A 19,212-nucleotide genomic window follows, 5' to 3' on the forward strand; every position below is an offset into this window, starting at 1 on the left:
TGTTGGGAATAAATAATAGTCCATGTGAACACCTGGGGTGGTTACTCTTAAACTTGCACATAATACATTTCCTTTGAGCTGCTTCCATTTTGCCTTGCTCAGAGAGCATAGCACCCTCTCTGATGAGGGTACACCATGCTGGGTGGTCCTGTGCTAGTGTCTCCCATGTTGCACAATCAGTTCTAAAGTTCTTGAGAGTGTCCTCATTTCACTTGCCCTGTGTGAATTCTCCATAAAATTGTCTTTTTGGCAAGCATATGTTTGGCATTCAAACACTGTGACAAGTTCATTGGAGTTGGGTTTTTTGTAGCAGAATTTGAATGCTTGGCTATTATATCAGCATGGTGTAGCTTCAGTCACAGAGACTGCTTTGCTCAAATTTTTGTGAATAAAATTTCTTTTCATTCCTAAATGTATCCCAGCAGTTATCATATTAGGATCTCTTCATCAGACAAGCAAGTCCCCACAATATGTTAGCATGTTTTACTTGACACTGGGCATGAAAAGACACAAAACAGTCCTTTCTTTCAAGGAGTTTCTAGTCTACAAATAACATGGTAGATTGAATGCAAAATTAGGAGCCAGGAAGATATAAGTTTGAATCTTGCCACAGACACTTAGCTGTGAAAACTTAAGTTTGCTTAACCTTTTAACCTAAATTTCCTCATCTATAAAATGGGGATAATATAATAACACCTGTATCATGGAGTTATTGTGAAAATCAGATAAAATTATGTCTCCATAGATGCTGTGTGTTAGCTATTATTATTTCCTGCTTGTACCCCTCCCTTTTTTTTTCCTGATAACTCATTCTATTCAAAATAGCACATTCCATACTTTGGTCATGGAATTAGTACTTGGTCCTCAAAGAGAGATGGCATCAATCTTTGTAGCATTTGATATAATTTTAATTTATTAACTTATCCCAAAAAAGGATTCTCACAGAATGATTTCAAATGAACCCATTGTTCTGAGGACAGATCCAGAATTCACTCAATGAGTTGTTTGTTAGTGTATTATTACCTGGAGATTTTAGTAATTTCTTCACTGTAATTAAAGCATTTTCATATAAGTTTTATTTTAGTATCTGAAATTGGTCAGGTAAATGCCTGCATATACAGATTTTCTAGTAATAACTGAATAATTTTGAAATTGGAGAATGAATCTTGCTTTGAGTTGGACATTGTCTAGCCATTTTTCCCAGAGTAACACCATCCCATCCCAATTTCATCAGATTACAGCAGGCACTGTTATGAAAATTTAAAGCCTTTATCATTTTTGAAGAAATCTTATTTCTTTGTGAAATTGGTCCTTTAAAGATACTTAACTGTAAAACTTGTGTCTATAACCTTTCAAAGTAAAAAGAGTTGTCTTAGACTAAACAAATCTCCACTCATTTTCCTCTTTGTAAGGCTGTATTCAGGGAGGATTATTGGGAAGGATGTAGAGAGACACAACCATTGAAAATCGGTTCAAGGACTCTTGACATGAGATTTTTCAAATCTTACTCTTTATAAGATTTAGCATAGTTTCTTTAGAGTGATTGCTTGACCAAAGTACTAACTCCTAAATAGTTACCTTTTTCTTTAACTCATTGCTTTGAGCTTTAGTAAAATTGGAAAAAGTGGATTTTAAGCTCTCTTCTTGTGTTCAAATTAAAAATATAATTCCCATTTAAATGCTCACTACTGAGCCCGAGTTGATTATTCTCAGACTTGTCTTATAGAATTTTCTTGGGGATGGAGCCAAGATTGCAGTGTGAAGGCAGGATTCCCCAGAAACTCCTTCTCCAAAAAATTCCAAAAGCCATCAAATTATGACTAGTCAAAATTTAGAGGAGTGGAACCCTCAGAAAGACTGAGTAATACAATTTCCCAGTCCAAGATAACTTAGAAGCTCTGCAGGGAAGGTATGCTTCACTAGGACCAGGGGTTAGAAAAAAGCTGCTGCCATAGTGCAGCACAGCACAGGGATCACTGGGAACAGCTTGAAGGGGTGGGAAGAGAACTCTGCTGTACCAGAATGAGTACAGAGTGAGGAGCACTGGCCTCAGAACAGCCCTGTGGTGAGAATTTGCAGCAGGAATCGGAGAAACCAGCCTACACCTCCACAGCACAGCCCACAGATGGTAAGGGGGTCCAGGGAGACTGCAGAAATCTCTCTGCTGCTCTCCCTGGGTCAGGGCTGCTGTTTGTCCACACTCAGATCCAGGTTGCAGTTTGGGCTTTCATAGTAAGATAGCCAAGCAGGGCCTCTCCTCACAGCTCTAGGGCAAAGGGAAGTGCCTGTGGTCATCTACATGTCAAAGCACAGGCAAGAGAGCATAAGACCTTGGGGGAATAAAGGTTCCAGTAGGGTATCCCAAAAAAAGCCCCAAAGCCTTGGAAGTGTGGAAAATTAGTCTTAGGCTGAGGAAACGAGCAAACCAAAAAAAGAAGAAGAAGAGGGGGTGGGGGGGAGGAGGAGGAAGAAGAATCTGACCCTAGAAAATTACTTTGATCCCATGGAAGATTCAGAAGATGACAAAGTCTAACCTTCTGTACCCAAGACCTCTGAGAGAAATAGAAAATGGGCTCAGGCTATGGATGAGCTCGAAAAAGATTTTTGAAAAGCATTTAAGGGAAGTGGAGGAAAAATTGGGAGGAGAAATGAGAGCAATGCAGATAAAGCATGAAAACCAAACCAACAGTTTGGTGAAAGTAATACAAAAAAAATACTGAAGAAAATAGTATGTTAAAAACCAGTTTAGGCCAATGGAAAAAAGCAAAACAAAAGACAAATGAGGAGATGTATGCCTTAAAAAGCAGAATTGGCCAGCAGGAAAAGGAGATAAAAAAGCTCTCTGAAGAAAATAATTCCTTCGGATGCAGAGTGGAACTAAAGGAAGCTGATGACTGTGAGAAATCAGGAAGAAAAAAACTCTTTCAAAAAAGCCAAAAATTAGAAGAAAATGTGAAATATTGCATTGGAAAAACAACTGACCTCGAAAACAGATCCAGGAGGAATAATTTATTGGGCTACCTGAAAGTCATGACCAGGAAGAGCCTAGACTTCATTTTTCAAGAAATAATACAGCACAATTGCCCTGAGATCCTAGAAACACAGAGTAAAATAGAAATTGAGGGAATTTACCCATCAACTCCTGAAAGAGATCCCAAAAGAAAAACTTCCAGAAATATTATAGCCAAATTCCAAAATTCCCAAGTCAAAAAGAAAATATTTAAAAGCTGCCAGAAACAAACAATTCAACTACTGTGGCTCCATAGTCAGGATTACACAGGATCTGGCAACATCTAAATTAAGGACTCGTAGGGATTGGAATATGATATTCCAGAGGGCAAAAGATCTTGGTTTTCAACCAAGAATCAACTACCCATCAAAACTGAACATCCTCTTTCAGGGGAAAAGGTGGACTTTCAATGAAACAGGGGACTTTCAAACATGTATAGCAGACAAGGCACAGAAAGAAATAGAATATAATGGTATAATATAGTAAAAAGATGGAGTCAACAGGTGATAAAGGAAAGTACTGGGAGGAAGAGAAAGGAGAGGAAGAAGAAGGTGAGAGGGAATGGGTGAGCCTTCATTCTCATCAGAAATGGCTCAGAGAGGAAATAATATACACACTTAAAAAGGTGTAGAAAATCTATCTTACCCTAGAGAAAAATGAGAAGAAAGGGATGGGATAAGGGGGAATGGGGGAGGGAAGGAAAGAATAGGTGGTGGAAGAGAGGGCAGATCGTGTGAGAGGGTACTTGAATACGACACACTTTTTAGAAAGAGAATGAAAGGAGAGAGAGAGAGAGAGAATGGAATAAATGAGAATGAGGAGGAATAGAGTGAAGGGAAATACAGCTAGTAATAGCATCTGTGGGGAAAATATTGAAGCAACTTCTCTGGTGGGCTAATGATAAGGAAGGCAACTCATCCCAGAGACAGAGTCATTGGAATCTGAACTCTGACTCAAGTACATTTTTTACATTTTTTCTCTCACTATTTTTGAGGTTTCTCATCTTCTTGGAGGGGGGAGGGGATTTTATGTTTACTCTTATAACAAGATTATTGTAATAAAATAAAAGAAATCAAAAAGAAATTTTTATATGTCAGACAAAAAAGGATATTAATGAAATAAAACTATATATAGCCAAAATGTAAAGAAAAAAAAGAATTATCTTTGCATTTAGATCAGTGGTTCTTTTTTTCTATATTTTTGTTGGCTTTCTGTGTCAGAACAGACTAGATTAAAACCAAAGTTTAGACACTTGTGTTAATATAAGGATCAGAGTCCAACAAATTTAGGGCCACCATAGCAATTCAATACTACTTTTTTTTCATAGTCTATTAAACTAAGTAGCATTTCAAGAAAAATTCTTGTTGACTCCTTTCTTTCCTTTTTTTATATACATAAATGGTTGTTATTGACAGGAAATCAATCTTTTGTTAACTTTAACTTTGTGTAGACATAATTTTAATGCTATGTGATATAGTACTCTTAATATTTTGAAATATTTAATATAGAAAGGACAATTTAAAATTAGTTGTAAAAATACATTTTGGGGAGAAATACGTTGTTTTACATATTAGAAAATATTTGATCATAAACTATGATAATTTTTTCTAGAGCTAGAATTTTTTATTAGAACTAGGAAAATCAAGTTCCCTTAAATCTTAATCCTTCTATAAGAATGAAGCCTACAGAAGTAATCATTTTGAGCTCATATGTGTTGAGAAAAATTAATGTAAAGATAAAACTAAAATATAAGCATCCTTTGTGTATGGCAGAAGTTTGTTATTAAGATATACTCAGAAGTTTGTTATTAAGATAATTGCTATAGTTACTTTAGCTCAGTGAAACTTGAAGAATCATTTATTTCATGGTCCATTAAATCTTTGATTTTTCTGCTGAGAATTTTAGTAGAAGAACTTATTATTGTACACCTGTTGTTTTACTCAATTTTTAAAAAAGGAGCTTAATGTTTATTGGCTTCTGTAATTAAGTTTATAGAGTACTCCAGTGACAAAGATCAAGTTGCAGTTAGATTCAATGTTAATTTAATGGGTTGGTGGTTATAATGTAAATATACAGATATTGGTTGTTCAAAATGTGTTTTTTTTAAATAACTTAAAAATTTTATTTTCCTCAGAAAACTCTGATGAAGAAGGTACTTCAGAAGCAGAACTGTGGAAGGGTCCTCTGCAGGAAACAGATGAAAAATCACAGTAAGATTTGCTGTTGATAGGTGGTGAAACAAATTTAAAAACCCTGCCTGAAAGTTACATCCTGTCCTTTCTTTAACAACTTAATGCAGAGGTTCATCATCAAAAATGACTGTTTTTATGGCAGAGATAACAATTATGGCTTAGGGAGACCAGAATCTATTCCAAATTAATTGTCTGTAGCCACAAAGAGAAAATGATCCCAGCTTCTGTTATAAATGTGCCACTTGGCTACATGAACCATGTGTATTAGTAACTGTCAAAATACATACACACACACACATATATACATATATATATATATATATATATATATATATATATATATATATATATATATAAACCATAGACTAGTTAGAGCCAAAAAAGTTTTTGACAGGTAGTTATCCATCTACTTCTTAAATGTCTCCAGTATACATTTAAATAGTATATACTTTTAAAAACTCCTAAGTATAACATGTCCCATGTAGAAAGAAATAGTAACAGTCACCTTCATTTTCCATTCTCTAATCTATTTTTCTTTTAATAGGGAAGAAGAGTTTGATGAATATTTTCAAGATTTATTTCTATGAAACATTGAAGATAGAACCTTTATTCCTTAATGTGAAAAATCTTCCTTAAATCTTTTATTAGATTTTTATGTTGAAACTTGAATATTTTGAAGAAATAACCAATCATCCAACTACATCTGATAGTAATATACTTTATAGAACACATTAACTCTATTACTGAGAATAGTTCTGCATAACCTGTGTGGGGATTAATTACTTCTGTAGAGGCTTAAATCATTTGGCCACAAAGTCAGTTTCATCACTGGTAAAATTTGGACTGATTTTCAATAAAGATAAGCTGTTATTTATTTCATCCAGCCTCACAAGGAAAGTACTACGCATATGTAGAAAGAAAAAAAAGAAGAACCTTCTTGCCTTGCTTTTTCCCCTAATAATTCTTTCTCAAATCCAAGCCCATATTATTTCTCTCTGAAACTATGAAAGCCCATATTATTTTTCTCTGATACTATGAAAGTCACATGAACTTATAATTAGATTGAAAGTTTGCTGATAAGAACCATAAAAAATTTACTTGTCTCCTTAGTTCTGTCCTTTTCCATGCATTCCTAAATGGAATTTGTTTTGCTAAGGAACAGAGAAGCCAACTGGTTCTGCAGGGTGCAGAACCTCTACTTGAGATAAGGGGAGGTAGGAGTTGGGAAGGGATCTTGACAAGGTAGGCCTTGTCTCCTCCTGTTAAATTTAGAGGGGATTATCCTTAGAAAATCAGTTTTGGTATGTATTTTTTTCCCTTACTATTAGCAGTGCCCTTTGTTTAAATTATTACTTGGAAGTGAGACACATTATGAAGTATGTTATAGGTAAAATTTTTCTATGGGAATATTACAGTGTGGTATGGCCAAGTGCTTGGAGAGCTGGTCTCTGTTTTCCACGGGAAAACATGGGTTTATGTCTTGCCTCTGACACATTACTGGCTCTGTATCCAGAAAGTCATTTAACCTCTCACTGCCCCTAGACAAATCTCTAAAACTCTCATGTTGCAGAACAAATGTCAAACTGTATTAATAGAGGGTTTTCCTATACCAATGAAATCAGAAATCTAGTACATACTATAATAGAAGACTTCATATTATGAAACTATACTGTTTTTATTAATTTAATTGCCTATAAAAGTATCTTACTACAAAAATGCTTTCTCTGATCTCTCTGTCCATGAAAAGTCATTTTCTAAAAAAGTTGTTGATTTTATTCTCTTTATAGTGGTAGAGGAAAAGAGAGTTGTTATTCCTAAGTCCCCCTTTACCCTTGTACCTAAATCCTTAGACCATTCAATAAAATATAACATAATGAAAGTTTTACAAACTTGGAGGTGAGGTGAAGAAGTTTGAATGATTCTCTTCACTTAGTAATTTGCTTCAGAGGATCAGAAGTTATAATGTCATCCTTTAATTCATAGTAGGAGTGTAATTTCTAGTAGTGTAATGACAGTAGCTCATGTTACTTAATTCTGGTTTATTTATGAACTGTTTTTGTCAAATATCCTTATGAACTTATGGAGAATATATGAATATTTATGTATTTGAATTATGTATATGTATATATATGTATATGTTCAGTTCAGGCTGGTTTTCTCTAATTACTCCAAATTATAAAAATTTTATTGAGGCAAAATTAGGTATTAAGTTTGTCTTTTCTACTCCCCCCTTTTCACTTTTGTGCCCAATTCCCCCATGATTTTGGCATCCTCTTCTAGGCACCGACTTCTGTACAGTCAGGGGGCACATCTAGCAATCTCACTTTAGGCCTACCTTTCCTTTCTTGGCATCCTTGCTATGTCTTTCCACACTTATTACCAAGTGGAATTTGTTGCAATGGAATTTAGCTTACAAAAGTCAAGGGTCACTTGGGTCCCATGTACAAATTAGTCCTGTTGCATATTTCAGACAGCTATATAATCTTGACCTCTGAGAGTTGTGTGCATTCCAAAATTGCTGGCCTCTGAGAAAACAGTTCATGTACACTGAGAGAATTTAGCTGAATAAGTTAAATACATATTCTTCATTGGATATAGTAACATAGATAGCTTGTAAATAAGTAATGGATGATTTTGAAGAAATGGGTTGAAAAATGAGCACAGAATTCTGGTACTTTCATTAAAACCCATATTGATACAACATTAATTTTTAAAAACTTTTTAATAGAGTTGATTAATTATTATGATGTTAAACCATAAACTATGTAGTTTAATCTTTTTTAATGTCACTATAGTCATTCACTTAGTCATTAGGTTTCCAGTACTGTGGAGGAGAATAACAGATTATGCAATTTATTCTATTATATTATTCTATGCCATTAGGAAGAAGTAAATAGTGTTTTCCTGGGTTAGTTACTATAGCATGTATGATCTACATTGTGTTAAATGAATTCTCTACTTATTACTCATAGCATATAGTTTTTAAAGCTATTGTATCCTGATGATTAAAATGTGATTTTTGAGAATAAAGGATTTGACATGTTTGTAAATGATAGAATTAAGATATAAATAGTAGAGATATAATAAAAATATTTTAAGAAGATTATTTTCTTTATATTTTCAGAACTGAAAAAGAGAGAACCAGATGCATTAGTAACTAATTGAAATTTATAATGGAATTTGCCTTCCTGGAATGTCATATTCCAAGCTCTCTGCTCCTTTATAATCATGGCTGCTAAATTAGATGTAATCCTGACTCTGGCTCCTTGATTTTTGAATTCTTCGTTTCTGGCTACTTGAAGCATATTTTCTTTGACCTAGAAGTTCTGGAATTAATAAAAATAAGTTGAAGTATGATAGGTATAATTTTTGAATGAAAACATCTCTAGGTTTTGGAACTAAATTTAATATTAATTGAATAAGGAGGTGAAACCAAAGTGGTGCAGCGAGAGGAAGCAATGCAGCTGTGTGGGACACATGCCACTTAATAAATTTCAGAGATCTCTCAAGGTATCAAGAGAAGGTTTTATTCCTTTCTCAAAGAACAGACCCCAGTCAATTACAGAGATTGAGGCAAAAGCAAAAGACCCAAGAATCACATTTATCTTAATGGGATCCTTGCTCCCCCCCACTGACCCACCTTCATTAATGAGGAATGTGGTCTTCACAATCTAGACTCCTAAATTAATCTAAGGAAAAGAGCATATAATTCAAACTGAAACCAGCATATCCTTTCAGCTCCAGGAATTTAATGGACATCCTGACTTCAACAGATAAGATGGAGTCAGTTGACTCTTCACCAATATCCCAGAAGTTGTTTGTCAGGGGAAGAGGGGCACATAGTTAACTATTTTCTAATCTCTAATATTCTCCTGAAGAAATCTCAGACTTTATCCCATTCACAAATGAACTCCCATTCACAAAATGAAATTATTAGGGTGGCAGGATTGTTCAAGATTCAAATACAGAATAGAACTACTCCAAAACATCTATAATCAAAAGCCTTAATGAAAAACATAACTTGAACACAAACTTTAACTAGAATTTCTTGAAGATATGAAGGAAGAGTTTTAAAAAGTATAAGTGAAATGGGAGCACTTGAGGAAACAACTAGGAAAGAAATGAGAGCTATGGAAGAAAGATTTGGAAATGGAATTTAATAACTTGGCACAAAGGGTACAAAAGCCTTGTCTAAATGACAAAGTTGCTGAAAATTAAAGTATATCAAATAGAAGCCAATGACTACATTAGACTGGAAATATTAAAACAAAATCAAGAAGCTGGAAAAAAATAAAATGTAAGGTATCTCATACTGAAAACAACTGATCTGGAAACAGATTAAGGAGAAAATTTTATGAATCATTAGACTACCTGAAAACAAATGATGAAAAACAGCCTAAACATACTATTTCAAGAACTCTTTAAAAAAAGAAAAGAAAAAATCATATTTCTTAAAACCATAGGTCAAGGTGGAAATGGAATCCACAATTACTTCCAGAAAGATACTCTTAATTGAATACTCTGAGGAACATCATAGCCAAAGTCCAGAACTTCCAGGTCAAAGAAAATATGCTTCAAGTAGCCAGAAACGAAGAATTCAAAAATCAAGGAGCCAGAGTCAGGATTACATGATTTAGCAGCCATGATTATAAAGGAGCAGAGAGCTTGGAATATGACATTCTAGGAAGGCAAAGAATCTTTTACAAAGGGAAAAAGCTGAATTTAATACTACAGTGGATAAATGGATTTTTAATCATATATAGTTATTAGAAAAAAGAAATATTTGTTTAAATAATAGAAGAAAAAGGGCGGCTAGGTGGCATAGTGGATAAAGCACTGGCCCTGGAGTCAGGAGTACCTGGGTTCAAATCCAGTCTCAGACTCACTTAATAATTACCTAGCTGTTTGGCCTTGGGCAAGCCACTTAACCCCATTTGCCTTGCAAAAAAAAAACACCTAAAAAAAATAAAATAATAGAAGAAAAAGTTTTAAAGGGACCTCTTCAAAATTAGGTCCTGTATTTAAAGGTTAATTCTTTGTTATAACACAAGCTTTACTAGAACTTAATTAATCCATTTGCTACAAGTCAATTTATCAGTGGATCACTTTAGAATTAATGCATTGCTATTTTTTGCTACAAAACCCATAATCTAAATACATTGAGGAAGAGGTTGAGGCTAAGACCAGGAAACCTTTATAGTACTGTTGTAAACTCAACACTACATTTCATAAATGGAAATTTAAAATATTTATTGAGGGCAGTGAACAATATAAGGAGTGACTTAGAATTGCCTTCAGAGACTTCAACACAAGTAAACTGTAGTACTTTGAAAATAAAAGGCAGTATGATGTCAGAAAAACTACCAAGTCTAGGCTACCAAATTTCAGTTTCAGACTGTAACTTAATAGCAGTTTGACTTTAGCTTTCTTTTTCTCTATTTATAAAACAAAGGAGTTGGATTAGATGATCTCCAAGGTCTCTTTAAGCCCAGGATTTAAGTCTGTGATTTGACTTCTGGAAATAGCCATGAATAAAGTGGATAGATCAAGCTCAACATTAAATTGAATCAAAAGGAAGATTATAAATGAGATTGATTTTATTTAGTCCATTAATTGGTCCTGCAGGCAGTTCCAAAAATGTTTTGAATAATGTTAAACCTTCCAAGTGAATGCTTTAAAGGAAAAAAGCCTTTTAAATACATTCTGTATTTGCATGTAAAAAAACCAGTCTTGTTACTTTATATTTAATTTTATTCTATTGATGTGCTAATTGAATAGAGGAAAAACCCTTCTTCCTTCTTCCTAATTCCTCTAATACAAAATGACTAATATGTAAACATGTTAAACACAAATATTCATGCACAACTTTTACCAGATTGTTTGCTAACTGAGGTGGGGAGGGAAAGGAGAGTGGTAGAAAAATTTGTAATTTGTATACAAGTGGATGAATGTCGAAAAACTTTTATGGCAAGTAATTGGAGAAAAAAGAATAGAGGAAAAACCTTGTTCTAGGATATTGTTTATTCTTCAATATTTTACAGGAACCATAGTCTAATTGGTACAACTAAACCCTCTTATCTAGTATATTTTTCCACCCCTTGGATTTTTTTTAGTCTAAGTCTTTCAATAAATCCTCCATAGAAAAATCTATGCAATGTGAAGATCTGCTTTTAATATTTTGTGGATACCAATAAAATGAGTATTTCCTACTCTATTCATGACCTAATTCCCTATCCAGTCATATTGTTCATTAATGATTCTATATTAAAGAATATTAAGATGGAAATTTGTCAGTAAAACTTTATTTTGCTGCTTACTATTGGTGCAGAGTAAAAATTTAACATATTTCTAAGAATAAAAGAGTCTTCTAGGTTTTTAGAATTGCTGTTGAGTGGAATATTCGCTCTTAACTCTTAAGAGTTAATATTCTTAGTGAAGTCCTCTCAGGGTTAAAAATCATTAAAACAAAGACAGACTATTAGCCTTAGACTATTCTTAGAAGAGAGAGAGAGGCCTTCCTTGCATTCCCAGTCATACACCCTCCCAATTTGGCTAGGGAGTCAAACAGTGGACTGTTTCCAGAAAGACCTTGCATTAATTCTGTTAGGGAGGGAATTAGTGGAATGCTTCCAGAGAAGAGACCTTGTAGTCTTAGTTAGCCACCTATTTGATAATGGACTATGAGAACAGTAGCCTGCCTTCTTTTGTTTGATAAGTGCTAAACTAAGAAGACCTTGCATACTCATTTAATAGGAGGTCATTAGAAATGTTCTGATGCCCTTGCCATCTGTATGATGAGGTAATATTTTATGAAAACCTTTTATTCTCCTCGTTGTTGCTGGGTAGATTTTTCACGTAAAGATTGTAACTCTGAAAACCTTAACCAATCACATTGGAAGAGAGGGGGCTAGGGAGGAGGGAATTGTGCTAGGCCATATAATCTTGTTTGACTGTCACCTTGGGGCAGCTCCTTGATCTTTACTACCTTTGTGAGACTTGGACTTTGCCTTTTTCTCGAGAAAAGCCAAAATAAACTTTCCTTTTTGCTCAGAGGAGTCTCTGTATTTTTTTTAAGTGGATTCTTATCCCACACGCTGTCAGTCTATTCTGTTTAGAAATCTTTTGATATTGTCTTTTTTTTTCTGTTTTGGTCAGAAGGAGATTATTTATTTTTAGTTTTAAGTTATTGTAGATATAAGAAATTTATCATATGTTAAAAGTAATATTTCCCTTAGTTTTGTCAAAATACTTTTTAAAAATTGTCTTGCAAATCCAGAAATATTAAAATTTTACATAAATACACATGTATATGAAGCTAAAGAGTTGATAATTTTTTTGTAAGATTGAGCTTTTTCAATTTAATAAAATATTGTCTCAAAAGTTCAGGCAACAGGAAAGATGCTTTGAGCTTCTGTTGGCACAAAGCTATGATTTATTATAAACTACTGGGAAGTGATATAATCTAGACAACTAAAATAACAAGTGAGATATATGGAGAAAGAATGGGTGATATTCCAGATGGAGGAAATCTTGAGTAGGAGCTTTCATCTTGTATTCCTTCTTTCTTGAACTCAAACTTTTGCTCACTTGAAGGATGTTGACTCTAGAAGTTGGCTTCAGGTATTAAAAAAGGAAACTGATTTCTGACAAATAGTTTGTTTTGTGAATAATTCATGGATTATACATGATTTAAGTTTAAAACCTAAGATTTGAGAACAAAAGTTTGTATCCATACTTTGTACTTTTGCTGTTTTTGCTGTTCTTTTTGTTTTATTGTTCTGTACTTAGTTAAAATCCATGGAAACTCTTTAATTTTCAGTTTTTCTCCATCAGCAGAAAATTTTTATAACTTAGTCCCACTGGATTATATTACAAAATTTGACACATTTTGGACTTTTTGTCATCACCAGTACTTCCTAAATCTTCTTCATCTAGAAAAAAGCAGAGCAAAAATGTCAAGATAAGTATTAACTTAATTAGGTATACCTAAATGAGTAATTTCATTTTGAGGAACCATAGGTATCTAGAGAAGCATGGGATTAATTACAGGAACCGACACTGAGCAAAGGGAGCAAAACAAGAGAATATTAATACATATTAACAACAACATCATGGATTGATCAACATTGGATGCAGCTCCTTTCAGCAGTTCAGAGAGCTAGGACAGCTCTAGCAGATCTGCTATGGAACCCCAAGTACCTGACTATATTTGACCACACTTGAATTCAGATTCACTTGTACATTTTTTAAAAAATTGAGTATTTGAATTGATGGCTCCCATTAAAGTATGATGTGTTCATTCATATCTTCATTTTTTCAGAAGGCACACACCTTGAACCATCCACAATAGATAAAATGCTTGATTTGGCATTCTTAAAAAGTATTATTTAAACAAAATTTGAAAACGTTTTGGACATTTTGTCATCACTAGTACTGCCTAAATCTTCATTTAGTAAAAAACAGCAAATATGTTAAGATTAAGTTTATACATATCCTTTAAATGTCTTAAATATTAATACCTAAATAGTAATACCTAAATTAATAATTTCATTTTGAGGAACCACAAATATCTGACCATTCATATTTGACCAAAACTAAATTTAGATTCACTAATTGTAAGTTTTTAAAAACTTAGAATAACTGGATAGATGGCTCCTCTTAAATGATGATGTGTTTATATCTTCATTTTTCAAAAGACAAACACATACTGAACCATCCATGTGGAAAGAGTATAATAGGTAAAATACTTGATTTGGCATTTAGAAAAAGTATGATTTAAAAGTTTATTTTTATAATAATTCTTTAAGAGCCCTTTGTATGTCTGTGTATATGTGTAGTAAAACTTGAATAGAGAATTAAAAAATACAGACATCACTCCCAAAAGACAAGAGTCAAAAAGATTTAAAGATAGTTGAATAAAAAGGATTAAATACTTGATATTAAGAGTATGTGACCTACTTACATTGACTAGAGAATTAGAAAATTTAATTTTCTTAGAAATTATATTATTTATTAATAAATCACTAATGCCCTGTTTAAAAGTTTAATCAATGTACTTTTTCTAAGTGTTAACATTTCCAGAATGATTACACAGATTTGATTTTATTGATCTTCATGTTTTCAGTGAAAACTGAAGCAGCTGCACTTATGTTAACATAGCAAAATATCAGAATTAAAACTTACTTTTGAAAACTGGATCACCATGTTAATAGGTTATTTTCAACCCTTTCCACCTGCATTAAAACATGTCACATATAATCTCCTACTTTGGGAAATATTTGGCTATATTTTATAGAATAAATGAAACTGCTTAATTCTAATTTAGATTTTACATGTATGTTTAACTTTCCACTGCAGTTGTTTAGCAGAAAAGTAGACCAAGATAATCAAAGCTGTGGCTATTAGCATTCATTTCCACAAATTACTTGTGTGGTTTAAATATTTTTAAAAAAATACTCATTAAAAATTAGGTCTCAGCTTAGTAGTTTTCAATCTTGGTCTTGTAACATTACTTGGTACCTCCAAGATACTCAAGGGTCATTGTAAAATTTTCAGAAAAAATTGTCTAAATGTTTTTTAATGTCTTTGTTATTCAGTAGCATTTTATGTATATGTATATATTTGTAGTGAAATTTGAGGAGTTAAAACTTAAAGAGATATTACCAAAAATCTTACCAATAGTCATAGCTGCGATTATAAAATTGGTTGTTTTCTCCCTTAAAATAGTCTTTTAGACAATATATTCATGTGCAGTTTAACATATATGATAGGACAGCTAGATAGCCTAAGAAGCCTGATCTTGTTATTTCATAATCAACAGGAAGGAGAAGGAACAGGAACTGTGCTAAACTCTACTCTTCATAAATCTCTTAATTGTTCCTCACAACCAACCTGAGAGGCAGATGCTATTATTGTCCTTGTCTTATAGTTGAAACATAGGAATACAAATTAAGTGACTTGCCTGAGGTCCTACAGCTAGAAGAATCTTGAGATCAAATTTGAATTGGTATCTTCCTAATACAGGCCCATTGCTCTATTCACTATATCACATACCTATCTCAATGGATTTCTTCTGATTCAAATTCTTATTTTGATCATTTATTTACATTAAATAACCTATTATGCAAGGCATTATACTAAATACTTTGGGGGGGGGAAATAAAAACATCTATTAAAAGTTCCTATCTTAGGGGCAGCTAGGTGGATAAAGCACTGGCCCTGGAGTCAGGAGTACCTGGGTTCAAATCTGGTCTCAGACACTTAATAATTACCTAGCTGTGTGTCCTTGGGCAAGCCACTTAACCCCATTTGCCTTGCAAAAACCTAAGGACAAAAAAGTTCCTATCTTTCATATCTTGAAATTTACAAAATTTTGTACAATATCTGGTAAGTACTATTTGAGCATGAAGGGAATTATAGAGAAAGAGGAAAATCATTTCTGGCTCTGATAATCAGGAATAGCTTCATGGAGTAGAGTAGGGCATTTAAGCTTGGTCCTGAAGGAGAAAGATGATACTTATTTCAACAAAGAGTAGGAGAAATCTATGTGTCTAGGACTGTGTGTATGTCAGCATGAACAAAAGCACAAAATCAAAAAAGTAATACAAATTCAGCCAATGCAATTACCATGTAAAGGTTTTTTTTTTAAACTAAAACAATTCGTTTTATTTACAAAGCCAACAACATGGTAAAGGAAATAAAAGTATTTAAAGAATGTAAGTAGGCGGAGCCAAGATGGCACAGAAGAAGAGCCTCTCCTAGATGTTCTCTCCATAATATTTCAAAAATCTTAAAATTATGACTAAATTTTTGAGAGACAGAACCCACAGAAAGATCCAGTGAGGCAATTCTCCATACCAAGGCAACTTGGAAAATAGTGGAAAGGCTTCATCCACTGGGTTAGAGGGGCAGACTACCAGAGTGAAGAAACTTTAGACTCCTGGAGGAGGCAGCCCTAGGGCACCTGGGAGCCTGGGCTTGTTGTGGCAGCAGGGACAGTTTCCTGACTTACACCCTAGGGAGCACCAGGTGCAAATTGGAGGGTCAGTGGAGGGAACCTCTGCCAGAGCGAGTGCATGAAGCCCAGGCCCTCAGAGCATTTGCAACAGTCAGCTCGGTCAGCTTAGCAGTGGCAGCTGCAGGCCATCCCAGATCCAAGAAACAGAAGTAGATGTGGAGCCAGTAAGCAGTAGCCCCCAGGCAACTGAGCCTTGAGTGCTCAGGCCACAGAAGGTAGAAGAATGGAGAGAAACTTCAGAGGTCTGTCCTCTGTACCTAGAAAAGGACTCTGGGGCTCTGACTACATTCAGATCCTGACCACAGTCTAGGCCCCCATAGAACAGGGCCTGCCCCACCTCACCCCTGTGGCAGAGGAGTGCGCTTGTGGTCATTCACAGACCAGAAGGGAAGTCAGAGCTTCACACGCTGGCATCTTTTGGGGGGGGGGGTGTCCCAGTAATACTCAAAAGCTCAGGAAGCACCCCAAAACCAGGCACAGGCTGGAGAAATGAGTAAACAGAGAAAAAAGGAACACCATTGAGAAATACATTGTCTATGATCCCAAGAAGGATCAAAATACTCAATCTGAAGATGAGGAAGTACAAGCTTCTGCCTCCGAAGACTCCAAGAAAACCGGAAATTGGGCTCAGGCTATGACAGAGCTCAAAAAAGATTTTGAAAATCAAGTAAAAGAGATAAAAGAAAAATTGGGAAAAGAAATGAGAGAGATACAGGAAAAACATGAAAAAGAAGTCAGCAGTTTAGTCAAAGAGATCCAAAAAAACGCTGAAGAAAATAACATGTTAAAAACCAGCCTAGGTCAAATGGATAAAATAGTTCAAGAAGTTATTGAGGGGCGGCTAGGTGGCACAGTGGATAGAGCACCGGCCCTGGAGTCAGAAGTACCTGAGTTCAAATCTAGCCTCAGACACTTAATAATTACCTAGTTGTGTGGCCTTGGGAAAGCCACTTAATCCCATTGCCTTGCAAAAAAACTAAAAAGTTATTGAGGAGAAGAATGCTTTAAAAAGCTGAATTGGCCAGGTGGAAAAAGAGATAAGAAAGCTCTCCGAGGAAAACAAATCCTTCAGATGTAGAATGGAGCTAAAGGAAGCTGATAATTTTGTGAAAAATCAAGACACAATAAATACTTCAACACCAAAAGAATGAAAAATTAGAAGGAACTGAAATATCTCATTGAAAAAACAACTGATCTGGAAAACAAATTCAGAAAAGATAATTTAAAAATTACTGGGATAGGGGCAGCTAGGTGGTACAGTGGATAGACCACTAGCCCTGGAGTCAGGAGTACCTGAGTTCAAATCTGGCCTCAGCCACTTAATAATTACCTAGCTGTGTGGCCTTGGGCAAGCCACTTAACACCCCATTTGCCTTGCAAAAAACCTAAAAAACAAAAATTTAAAAAAAATTATTGGGATACCTCAAAGTCATGATTAGGAAAAGAGCCTTGACCTCATTTTAAAGGAATTCCTACAGGAAAATTGCCTAGATATCCTAGAAGCAGAGGGCAAAATAGAAATTGAGAGACTCCACCAATCTCCCCCAGAAAGAGATCCAGAAAAACCCAATCAACCCCCAGGAATATTATAGCCAAGTTCCAGAACTCCCAAGTCAAAGAAGAAATTATTAAAAGCAGCCAGAAGGACACAATTCAAATATCGTGGAGCTGTAGTCAGGATCACACAGGACTTAGTGGCAACTACATTAAGGGCTCATAGGGCTTGGAATATAATATTCCAAAAGGCAAAAGAGCTTGGAATGCAACTGAGAATCAACTATCCAGCAAAACTGAACATCCCCTTCCAGGGGAAAAGATGAACTTTCAATGAACCAGGGGAACTTCAAATGTTCCTATTGAAACAACCAGAGCTGAACAGAAAGTTTGACCTTCAAATACAGGACTCAGGTGAAACTTAGAGAGTGAAGGAGAAGGGTAAAATATGAGGGACTTAATGATGATGAATTGCATGTATTCCTGCAAAGAAAAATGATGCTGATGGTACTCATATGAAACTTCTCATTTGATAGAGCAGGTAGAGCTTTTATAGATGAAGCACAGAAGAGAGCTGAATTTGAAGATTACAATATATTGTAAAAATGGAGTCAATGGCTAAAAGAGAAATGTAATGGGAGTAAGAGAAAGGAGAGGGGAATAGGCTAAGATATTTAGTATAATAAGATTTTTTTATTGCAATGAGCTATTGCAATAATATGGAAGGGGGGAAGGCGAGGGGGAGTGAAGGAACCTTCACTCTCATCAGAGGTGACTTGGAGCGGAAACAGAATACACACTCAATGGGGTATAGACATCTAGAGTAAAAAGGAGAGAAGGGGGATGGGTGAAGGTGGGAATGTGAGTGATGGAGGAGATGGTGGATCATGAGGGAAAGTGGTCAGATATAATACATTTTCTTTTTTACTTCTTGAAAGGGACTGGGATTGGGTGGCCTGTCTGGGACCACAGACCAGGTGGTTGCTGGGTCTCCAGGGATGGTATATTGGCTCGGGGCCTCTTGGCCCCAGGGCCAGTGATCAGTCTGCTGTGCCACTCAGCTACCCTACGCACATTTTAGAAGAGGGATAGAATGAAAGGAGAGAGAAAATATAGTATATGGTAGTGGAGCAGTATGAATGGAAGGAATTGTGATCAACAACAGCAATGGTGGAAAAATATAGAAGTAGCTTTTGTGATGGACTTATCATAAAGAATGTGATCCACCCACGACAGAGCTGGTAGTGTTGAAACACAGACTGAAGCACATTTTTTTTCCTCTTTCTTTTACTTTATTTTTCAATGAGGGTCTATGTTTTGGTGGGAGGGGTATTATGTTTACTCTTAAGAATATTTTAGTAATGTATAAAGAAAATATCATTTGTACAAAAATAAAAATTAATTTTTTAAAAAAGAATTTAAGTAGGCCAATTTTGTGTAAAGGTTGCTTAAGAAAATAGTAAAATTTTGTGAGTTTGGAGTCATTAAATGTTTTTAAA

General features: G+C 34.8%; 1 protein-coding gene across 1 annotated transcript in view; it reads left to right on the top strand.

Moving 5' to 3' along the window:
* Positions 1-12,319, top strand: part of LOC141521133 (protein FRA10AC1) — a 58,872-nt gene extending 46,553 nt beyond the window's left edge. The window contains exons 13-14 of the mRNA XM_074233342.1: positions 5,145-5,220; positions 5,747-12,319. Coding sequence (XP_074089443.1) covers positions 5,145-5,220; positions 5,747-5,789 — 119 coding nt within the window. The 3' untranslated portion in view covers positions 5,790-12,319. The remainder of the gene's footprint in view (positions 1-5,144; positions 5,221-5,746) is intronic.
* The last annotated feature ends 6,893 nt before the right edge of the window (positions 12,320-19,212 follow it).

This window comes from Macrotis lagotis, chromosome 4 (genome assembly GCF_037893015.1).
Source record: "Macrotis lagotis isolate mMagLag1 chromosome 4, bilby.v1.9.chrom.fasta, whole genome shotgun sequence".
In the NCBI taxonomy this organism is placed as follows: Eukaryota; Metazoa; Chordata; class Mammalia; order Peramelemorphia; family Peramelidae; genus Macrotis; species Macrotis lagotis.